This window comes from Ailuropoda melanoleuca, chromosome 10, assembly GCF_002007445.2.
Source record: "Ailuropoda melanoleuca isolate Jingjing chromosome 10, ASM200744v2, whole genome shotgun sequence".
NCBI lineage: Eukaryota > Metazoa > Chordata > Mammalia > Carnivora > Ursidae > Ailuropoda > Ailuropoda melanoleuca.
In genome coordinates this window covers 24,111,172-24,122,290 of record NC_048227.1, presented here as the reverse complement: position 1 = coordinate 24,122,290, position 11,119 = coordinate 24,111,172, and the positions used below count along the sequence as shown (strand labels likewise).

Below are 11,119 nucleotides of genomic sequence, written 5' to 3'. Positions count from 1 at the left end.
TCTGACTGGGTTATGTATATACCCTGACCCAATCACTGTGGACAGAAAGAAGAGAATTCTACCTGGGTTATATGTCCACATGTGGCCCATGTGGCCTGAGAGATGGAAGAGGTATTATTCAAAGAAAAGTGTTATCACAAAAGAGAGAAATGGATGCTGTGCAGGGACAAAATAATAAACAACTGGCTTCCACTATGCTGAGGAATTTGGAGTTGAGTTGGCAAATGAGCATTCTAAAACTACAGTTAATGGCAGAAGGTTAATTCTTCAGCTCTGATTACTCAATAAAGAGTCTAACCCTTTTCGTTTGCGTAGAGATAAACTTGTCAACATTGGCTGAACTTTAAAAATGGTCTACTTCCTGCTTTCAGTGACATCAACACTTTATCTAATCACGCTGGCTTGAAACTCTGGAGCTATTTTTGTTTTTTGATTTCCTTACCTTTCACCCTTCCCATATCTAGTCAGTCCACAAATCCTGTTGATTTTTTCCTTTACATTTTCTCCCCTAATTATTTTCTTCCCTGTTTCTATGGACACTATACCAGCAGTTCCAGGCTCACATTCCATCACCATGGCAGCCTAGTGACATACGAGTGTGTTTTTCCCAGTTAATCCGGTCCTAGAGGACCAATCTGGGTTATGTGCCCATTCCTGAACCAAACCCTGTGGCCAGGGGCATGGTGGATACTGATTGGCTAGGCTTGGGTCATGTGACTGTCCTTGGAGTCAGGAATGGGGAGGGGCAGATGCCCAGATGAAAATCAGGGCATTGACGCCAAAAGAAGGGGAAATGAGTAATGGTAAAAGCAACAGATATCTAGCACACTTAGAAATTAAAATTCCATTATTTCTGATTTGGAAAGTATACCATGTTTGTAGATTAGAGCTCAGATAACTCACAAAATTATATTTTCAGACTGGAAGGGATGGTAGCAATTGTCTTCTTACCTAATTCCTCTAGTTACCATTAACCGTTCTTCCTTTGTGCACTTATACTAATTTATGCTTTGATCAATCCTACAACCACAAGTGCATTCAAAGTGCTCAAAAAGTCCTTGTTTCTTCCAGTCTTTTGGTTTCTTGTTCTGCTCGCTCCACGACCGAAGGAATGTAGTGGTTAGGATCTAAGTTTGGCCACATGTATCAGAGACCCCCCAAAACAGTGGTTTATGCAAGGTGAAGTTTTATTTTTTTTTATATAAAAGCCCAAGCTGATACGCTGATACTGATCTGTGATGTCATCAGCAACCCAGATGTCTTCCATCTGTTGTGCTGTGATCCCTAGGGTGGGTGCCGCCTTTGTGTCCATGGCCCAAGATGGCACGCCATCATTTCCACAATCCACCCCACAGGAGGTAGGTAAGAAGACCGAGAAAGGGATAAATGCCCCTTGCCTTAAATAGCACAAACCTGGGAGTTATATTTATTGCTTCTGCTCATGTCCCATTGTCCACTGTCCTTGTCACATCTTGGTGCACAGGAGACTGGGAAACATAGTCCTGATTCTGAGCAGCTGTGTACCTAACTGTGAAAGAAGGGAGAATAGATAGTGGAAGATAACCAGCAATCTCAGCAGGGAAGAAAAAAAATCTGAACTTTTCCTTCTTTTTGTTTTTCAGATTAAAAAAAAAAAAAGATCCCTGAGTAACTCAAATGCAGGAACATTTTTACACTCCAGGTGAAGAATTTGTGCCAGCATGTCTGCCTACTACAGCAATAAGGGGTATGAGGAAGATCCAGACTACCCTGACTATTCAGGATCTCGGAACCGTACCTGGGAGCATTTGAAAACTCAGGATTATCCAGATTCTCCAGATGCCCAGAACAACTCAGCCTACCCTAGAACCAGGAGCAACCCATACTCTGCAGACTACAGAACAAGTCCAGACTATCCTGGGTCTCTAGCAGAACCAGATTATCCTGGATCTCGGAGTAATCCAGGCCAGTCTGGCACCAGAAGCAATCCATTCGCTGCTGGCTCCAGAAGAAGTTCAGATTATCCCACATCTTTGGCAGAGCCAGATTATGTTGGATCTTGGAGCAAACCATACCATCCAGGCTCATCCAGCGAGCCAGACTACTCTGAATCCCAACAGAATTCTGACTTTGCTGGTTCCAGAAGCAGTGGAAACTATGCAGGCTTCAGAACAAATCCTGATTATCTTGACTCTTTGGGAGAAGCAGACTACCCTGGAGCTCAGGGAAACTCTAACCATTCTGGCTTCAGAGCACATTCCAACCATCCCGGTTCCAGAAGGAATCCAGAATATGCTGGTTCCAGAATCAATCCATACATAGACACTCTGGGAGAGCCTGATTATCCAGGAGCTGAGAATCAACCTATCTCTCCAAACTTTTTTGCGGAACCAGACTATCCCAATGCTGAGGACCATCAAAACTCTCCAACCTTTTGGGGGAATCCTGATTACCCCGTTGCTGAGGATGGTCATGATTATGGCTCTTCTGAGACTTCAGAAATAACCAGAGAGTAAGTGGGGTCTGACTGCTAGATTATCAAGCCAATGGAACCTGGTTGGTGTTGTTTGGGTTAGGGACACATTAGATGGTTTTTGTGACCTGAAGTTGTAGGAAACTTTCATACCTACCTGTAGACCTCACCTGGGCCACGGACTTTCAGCCTGAGCTCTCAAGCCGTTACCTGGACATAATCTTCCATCACCTCTTGCTTGGATAGCACCTTCCCCAGTCTCCTACCTCTTCCTATAATCCCTACAAGACATTTAGATTCCCACTGTTTTGACCCTGCTACTTTGCCAATAAAGTTAGGGTTAAGACTTGGTAGTTATGAACCCAAACATTTTAACCAGAATTATATCCACAGGAATGCGTTTTTAACCAAGAAAATCTTCTGAAGATCTAATTCTGTGAACTCAATTTAATTCCTCAATTGCTTTTTTAAAATTCAAGGTAGTTGGACCGCTCCTGATTTTTTCCACTTTCGTTTTTATTTTACGATAATTATTGTCATCAGAATTGGTCACTTTTCCTGTTTATGGCAGATTTAGTTTATTGATCTTTTACATTGTTGTATTCATCATATTTTATCAATCATAGTTTCCCCCATTGTTGGTATTCCTTTAAGTTCATTCTAAAAAACTAAGTCCAATGTTTCCTAGTTCAGATTTTGTAGAACTAAATTTTGTCAAAAATCTTTTTAATATTCTAGCAATTTTTAGTCATTGACAAATTTTACCAAGTACAGTACTGGACATTGACAGTGTTAGTTTGGATGACTTAGTTCTACCAATTCTGTTTTTTTTCTGGGTTAAGTTTTCCATGGTCCTGTTGCCAACGAGATGTGATTCTTTAGTCAGGTTATTTTTAATCCGTAACAAATTTTACCCTGTGAAAATTTAACCAATATGAGTCTCACTTAGCATGTACTAGTTCTACTAGTAATATTTGTAAGTTCAACAAAAGCTAATGGCTTGTATTTATCTTGAGGAATAAAGATTTAAGATTTGGGTGTGCAGTAGGGTCAAAGGTCTTCAGAACCTAAATAGGAAGATTAACAGAACCAGATCAAAATGGCCTCCTTGGTCTTATTCCCCCACTGCCTGATTCATCATTTCAAAATATACCTTTGATTCTCTCACTCCTTTGTTTCTGATCTTCCATGGTTCTCCATAACCTTTGGAAGAAAGGCCACACTGCTTTGCTTATGATAACATTTAAGGGGGATGCACTGGTCTAATGTAAAGTTCTTCCAAAGACCTGCCTGACTGACTTCCTCCCATCTCCTACCTCCCCTATCCCCTCCCTACTGAATCTTAGAATCACCTGATTACCTGGGGAACTTTAAAAATAATACAGGTGCCTGGACCCAACTTTCAGAGCTTCTGATGTCATTGTCTGGGGCAGGGACTGGGAATTGGAATGTACCTAAAATTGAGACCATTGCTCCAGGTTAATTGACTTTTAAAGTATTCCCTTTATATACTCAGCACTTTTATTTATGGTCTCACACCTTTATTTATGCTGTTCTTCATCATTGCAATGCCCTCCTCCTAACTCTTTATGTATGAATTTATCCTTCCAATCCCACCTGCAATGTATCTTTTCCATGTAGATTTCCCTCCAAACTGCCAGGCAGAATTCTTTTCTCTTTCCTCTGAGCTCCTTGGGCCTGTCTTCTGACACTCACCAGTTACTACTTGTATTGTAATTGCTTAGCTGTGTCTCAGAAGTTCTACCAGATTGGACTGAAAGTTCCTTGAAGGTAGATACCCCATGTTTTTATCTTTGTGTTCTCACCCGCTAGACCTTGCCTAACACATGGTTGGCATTCAGTCAGCATTTGTGGAATGGATGCATGGATGGATGGATGATGAATGGATGACTATCCTTACTATGCTACTGGGTGAATATTGAACCATCATTTTGGGATTTCAGGGTGCTCAGCAGAACATCTTCAATCCGGCCCTCATTTCGTCATAAGGGTGATGGCCCCTTGGGCATCCGTGGGAGAGAGAATGAAGATTACCCTGAAAGTATTGCAATGAAAACCTTGGAGATGGCAAATCCGTATGGCAACTCTGTGCCAGGGGCTCCGGGCGATGGCTATGGTAAGCATTTGTATGATGAAGGTCATATCCTGGGAAGAAAGTCAAATCAGTGGGCTTAGGGGAGCAATTATTAAAAGTCCCAGGAGGGGAAGAATTGGTCGATCCCTCCCCCTTTAAACACCCACCTTACAAAGGTTGAATATTGAGGGTCTAGAAAAGACAAGCAGTATCATCACTTGTCAAAGCAGCCTGGTTAGGGATTATCCAAAGTGAGAGTGTGCACACCCTGTGCCCACGTGAGGTGACTGATATGCAGATTTGGCCCATTGGGGTTATGGGGAAATGTGGGCTCACTATGGCCAAATCCTCAGATTTTTCTAAAGAAGCAAGAAATCTGGGTGTTTAGTGAAACCTCCTGATTTTTACATGCTCCAAAACAAAGAAAAAAAAAATAAAGCACTGAATTGGGTAAACAAAATCACTTGTGGGCTAGATTCAGACTGTGCTGTTCAGTCAGCACGTGGGTATTCAGAACCTACTGGGGGGCAAAGGGAGTAAGAGGCAGCTCTGTCCTCAAGTTACTTAAAGCATAAGGGTGGGTGACACCAGCATGTCAAGACTAAAAAAAAAAAAAAATTAGCAAGCAGACTATTCATATGTGAACAATGATGTTGTCCTGAGAATCTGCTGTGTGTACAGGTTTAGCTCTGGGAGGCAAAGGAAATTCCAAAGTTCTTATCCTCCAGGAGGGAATAGGGACTTGCTGTCTAGTAAAAGGAGCCAGTTCATTACACGAGAGTCAATATTATAGAAATTTAGAGCCTGTGGGGCCAGAAAAGAGGAGTGTTCAACCAAGAACAGAATGAGGGACCCAAGTGCTGGTTGATGCAATTGGAGGATTCCTTATGCCTGAGAGGGTCAATGGGGAAGAGTTTGAAGCAGGTGGAGAGGAGGGGATGGGATGCATTGTCATTCACTGATGAAAAACACTAGTACACGTTTGCATAGAAAATGTTCATTGGGGCTGTTCCAAACCTTTATGTCATGCATTCTCAATGGGGGGGGGGCAATATAAATCCCAAGGGGGTGAAATTTATTCTTTTTTTTTTTTTTTAAGATATATTTAGGGACACCTGAGTGGTTCAGTCAGTTAAGTGTCTGCCTTCGGCTCAGGTCATGATCCCAGGGTCCTGGGATTGAGTCCCGCACTGGGTTCCTTGCTCAGCAGGGAGCCTGCTTCTCCCTCTGCCTGCCACTCCCCCTGCTTGTGCTCTCTCTCTCTCTGACAAATAAATAAAATCTTAAAAAAAAATAAAGGTTTATTTATTTGAGAAAGAGAGAGAGAGATAGGGAGTGTGCACTCATGAGTGGGGGGCATGGGCAGAGGGGGGAGGAAGAGAATCTCAAGCAGACTCCCTCCTGAGCACAGAGCCTGACATACCGCTTGATCCCAGGACCCTCAGATCATAACTTGAGCCGAAGCCAAGAGTTGAATGCTTAACCGACTGAGCCACCTGGCGCCCCAGTAAAATTTATTCTTCAAAGGCCAGAAAACTCTTCCTCTTTTTATATGTAAGGCACCAATACACATATATAAGTAGATACACAGTATCTCTGTAATAGTAAAATTTCATGGGGGAGGGTATTAGGGAAGAAATATCTAAAAAGACTCCTTAGGGGGTTAATAGAAAAGACTGAGAAACACAGCTTTATCCCAATGCAAGTGGAGCTAATAATGCCAAGCAGATTTTGAATGTTTCCTATGCCCTGGAAACTCTGCCAAGATCTTAACTTTTATTGACTTGTTTAAATCTGAACAACACCTTTCACTCAGCCACTACTGTTCTCCCTATTTATAGATGGGAAAACTGAGGCTCAGAGGCGCAGTGCCCAAGATCACCTCATTGTTAAATTGAAAGAGCCAGTTTGACCCAAAGCCTGACTCATACTTATCCTGTATTGCTGCTGGGTAGGATCAGGGCAAATGCAAAAATATTCCTGACCACTTATGCTTTATTTTTTTTTTAAAGAAGATTTATTTATTTATTTGAGAGAGCGAGCAGAGTGTGCGAGAGAGAACATGAGTGGTGGGGAGGAGCAGAGGGAGAGGGAGAAGCAGACTCCCTACTGAGCAGGGATCCTGACATGGGGCTCAATAGCAGGACCCTGGGATCACGACCTGAGCCAAGAGCAGACGCTTAACCAATTGAGCCACCCAGGTGCCCCTAACTACTTATGCTTAAAAAAAAAAAAAAAGGTAGTCAAGTGTGACTTCTTTTTTCTGAACTCCTTTGTAGGACCAGGGTTGTAGCCCTTGGCAATCACTTGTCCAGTACTATGCCATCGTTATAGACAATGTTCTCCTTAAGAACCCATCTTCATCCACGTATTCTTTAAAGCTGTAGGTGATTTTCCTAGTGTCACAGTGCCTGGCCCCAGTAGGTGCTTAAACAGTGCTAAATGAATTAATAGCAACAACATTGGTAAGGGATGTATCAGTTAGCTATTGCCACAGTAATGCTGCATAACAGATGCAAAAACCCAGTGTTGTGCAATAAAGAAGCATTTATTTCTCACTCACAGGTTTGCTTGGAGTTTGAACTAGGCTGGGTATGGCAGTGCTTGACTCCTGGTCATGGGTTCTGTGTGTAGAGCCTAGTGTCCTTCTTCTTGAACCAGCGAGCCACCTGGGGGCATTGTTGTTCCATGGCAGAAGCCGGAAGTGCTCAAAGTGGCAAGCAAAACCACACAATGCCTCTAAGGTTTTGGCATGGACCTGGCATACTGTCACTTCTGCCATGTTCCATTGATAAAAGTCATATGACCAAGCCCAACCTCAGTAGAGGTGTCCAGGGAATGGTGGTGTGATAAATGCTGAATAACTGTTGATCTCCCACAATAGTTAGTACATATCAATAGTTTACTATGTTCCAGGATTACCTTCAGCACTTGGCATGTGTTAACTGATGCGATTCCCTCAACAATGCTATGTGAAGGTCCCATCATTATTCCTGTTTTAGAGACTACAATATCGTAGCTCAGAGAGCTTAGGTAACATGCCGGAGGGCATCAGCCAGTAACAAAGCTGGAAACGGATCCCCAGCAAGAAGTTCAGAACTTTCTGCAATGTAATTTTGTGCATTGTTCACATGAAAATGGGTTCTATTTTCTCTGTTGAGGAGTTTAGGTTTTAATGTTTACTGTGGGTTGAATAAAAATATACTATTCATGACACTGTCATGTTGATGCTGAGAGTAGACTCTGTCCCTAAGAAAATCATGCCATATTTCAAATTTATTCATGCATTCTCATTATATGTTAGAAGTAGAGGGAATTTCTGTGATCATTTAGACAAGCTTTTTGTTTCATTTTCTTTTGTCTTAATTTTTTTTCAAAACAGTTTTAGGTTCACAGTAAAATTGAGGGAGGGGAAGGTACAGAGATTTCCCACACAACTCCTTTCCCCACATAGCAAAGACTCTCCCATTATCAACATCTGGCACTGGAATGATGTATGTCTTACAGTTGATGGACCTACACTGACACATTGTTATCATCTCGAGTCCATAGTTTACATCAGAATTCACTCTTGGTGCTAGAAATTCTCTGAGTTTGAACAAAGGTGTAATAACATGTATCACCCTTATGGTATCATACAGAATAGTTTCAGTGCCCTAAACGTCCTCTGCTCTGCCTATTTTTCTCAGCCCCCTAGACAAGTATTTTTCAAACTCAAGTTGTAGTCCATGAACAAGTTGTGAAATGAATTCTGGAAAATGTGATAGAAAAGAATGGAATACAGGGCGCCTGGGTGGCTCAGTCGGTTAAGTGTCCGACTCTTGATTTCAGCTCAGGTCTTGATCTCAGGGTTGTGAGTTCAAGTCCTGTATTGAGCTGCTGGGCGTGGAGTGTACCTAAAAAAAAAGAAAAAGAAAAAGAAATGGAATAGAATAAGAATGTATTGGAGAGCCTTTTATGTAGTCAAGCAAAGTATTGTTTAGTGAAACTCGCTTTTCAGTTATTTATGTGTAGGTATGTCCTGGGTCTTAGTGTAATAATTTTTAAATTTTTATCAAGGTTTAAATTTTAATACCAGTAGAGTTAACATACAGTGTTATATTAGTTTCAGGTGTACAATATAGTGATTCAGCAATTCCATACATTACTCAGTGCTCACTGTGGTAAATGTACTCTTAATTCCCATCGCCTATTTCACCCATCCTCCACCCACCTCCCCTCTGGTAACCATCAATGTGTTCTCTATAGTCAAGAGTCTGTTTCTTAGTTTGTCTCTCTCTCTCTTATTTTCCTTTGCTCATTTGTTTTGTTTCTTAAATTCCACATATGAGTGAGATCATATGGTATTTATCTTTCTCTGATTGACTTATTCTGCTTAGCATTATATCCTCCAACTCCATCCATGTTGCTGCAAATGGCAAGATTTCATTCTTTTTATGGCTGAGTAATATTCCCTTGTAACAATTATTTTTAACCATGGCTTATACTTAAATGAAAACCATTGATTGAAGCTGTTTGTACTACATAGCATTGTTTCCATATTTATGTCTTGTTTTCCACCCAAGCACTCAATCATTAGTCTGTTAGGACCTCAAGGTCAAGGTTGAGGTCTTACTGACCATTATGTGCTCAGGAATATCTAGTATGGTGAGATTAATTGGTGATGTCTCCTGCCTCTTCATTCCAGTGAATCCTGCTTATGTGGGTGAAAGTAGCCCCCGCCCAGTTTATGGAAACCCACCATTGTCTGGATGCGACTGGCACAAGTCACCCCAAGGTAAGGCTTAAATGGGTGGTATCCAAAAAAATCAACCTTAGAGAGGAACATGTTCAAGGCAATACAGATAACAGTACTTCCTTTTGGCCTCCGTTGTGGTAACTGGTACAGTACTTGCTTAATTTACCATAACAGGGGTTATCTTTAGATATGCAGAGTTTTTCAGTTTTTTCTCTCCTGGACATCAAAGTGTCTTCATCAGGACTCTTCTGATTTCATGTGACAGAAACCCAACTCACGTGGGCCCAAGGTGAAATGTACAGGCTCGTGTGGCTGGAAGGACGGGGGGAAGCAAAGAATTGAAGGTAGAATTACCTTGCAGGACCTAGTACAGAGCTTGGCACATAGTAGATGCTCAGAGATTTTTGTTGAATTGATTCATGAATGAGTTAAGGAACAAGAGCCTCTGAGTCAACATTGATCAAACATTTTCTGAGTAATTTAGAATTATTATGATGCTGGAGTGTAGGAGCAGCTGGATTGGAGAAAGACAGAATGCTGTGAAATTAGGAAGCTCTGTAAGGATCACTGTGTGGGGTGACGAAGGTATGATCAGAGGCAGAGACTGAGAGATAAAAGGGAAGCAAAAGAGGAGAGAGGCCAGGGGATGCTGAAACTTGGAGGCAAATCTATGAACAACAAGGAGTAAACCAACTGATGGGATCCTCCATACAATAATGCAAATCAAGGGGCCTCATGACCTAAAACCATGTCTCACCTTCTGGCACTCTAGCCGATATGACAGCCTTTAGCCTCATTCTTTTTTTTTTTTTAAGTTTTATTTATTTATTTGAGAGAGAGAGAGAGCAGGAGGAGGGGCAGAGGGAGAGAAAGAGAATCTCAAGCAGACTCCGCGCTGAGCACAGAGCCCAACGTGGGCTTTGATCCCACGACCCTGAGATCATGAGCTGAGCTGAAATCAAGAGTTGGAGGTTAAACTGACTGAGTCACCCAGGCACTCCTAGCCTCATTCTTTAAGAGCCTTCTCAAGGAGAGGTGTACCTTCTACAGGGTTGGGTATTGCTACTTGGGAGGGAAAACCATGAAGGTAAGATGATCACACTCTCCATTTGGTTCCCACTAGAGCAGAAAATGGCTTTAACTATTGAGGAAAGGAAATGGCTTTTAAGTTCATTGGACTGCTCGATCTAGCCAGCCTGAGGTTGGGGCCTCTGGTGAAAGGAGAGTCCCAGAAGGCAGAGAGAATTAAAGAAGTAGAGAACCCAAAGGTGAATCTGGTTTTCTTCACCATTTTGCTTTGCATTGGTTTGGATTTTCAAACCATGTAGAATTAGTTGGTAGACAGCCTCCTGATAAAATGTCACTTTGATGGGTTATGCTATGCACCCATGAAGCCCCTGGCACATGGTAGGTACTCATAAATATTCATTTATTTATGAACGAATAAATGATACATCAACATCTCATTACGGGAAGGGAAGGGGCCAGGGTGAAGTGATTAAGAGGCCCTGCTTTGGGTCCAGATGGACCTGGGTTTGACTCTCAGCTCTGCTACTTGCTGGTTTTGTGACTTGAGGCAAATAATCTTTTGGGGCCTCAGTTTTCTTAGCTATAAAATGGGGTTCATTGTTGCACATAATGCATAGGGTGATTATGAAAATTAAATTATATACTCTAAAGTACTCGGCCTGTAGTAATGGCAGGCATTGTTACCATTAATTATCATTGGTAGGGAGGAGGAGGAGAGTCCTGGCCAATCCTGCCATTTAATGAGAGTGTGATGAGAGTGGAGGTCAATTTATTTTTGTGCACCTCAGTTTCCCCAACTATTAAA

At 42.0% G+C, this 11,119-nt stretch overlaps 1 protein-coding gene across 1 annotated transcript in view; it reads left to right on the top strand.

Moving 5' to 3' along the window:
• Positions 1-1,633: 1,633 nt before the first annotated feature.
• TMC5 (transmembrane channel like 5) overlaps positions 1,634-11,119 on the top strand; it is a 50,603-nt gene continuing 41,117 nt past the window's right edge. The window contains exons 1-3 of the mRNA XM_034670316.1: positions 1,634-2,491; positions 4,417-4,589; positions 9,235-9,324. Of these exons, the coding sequence (XP_034526207.1) occupies positions 1,701-2,491; positions 4,417-4,589; positions 9,235-9,324 (1,054 nt within the window). The 5' untranslated portion in view covers positions 1,634-1,700. The remainder of the gene's footprint in view (positions 2,492-4,416; positions 4,590-9,234; positions 9,325-11,119) is intronic.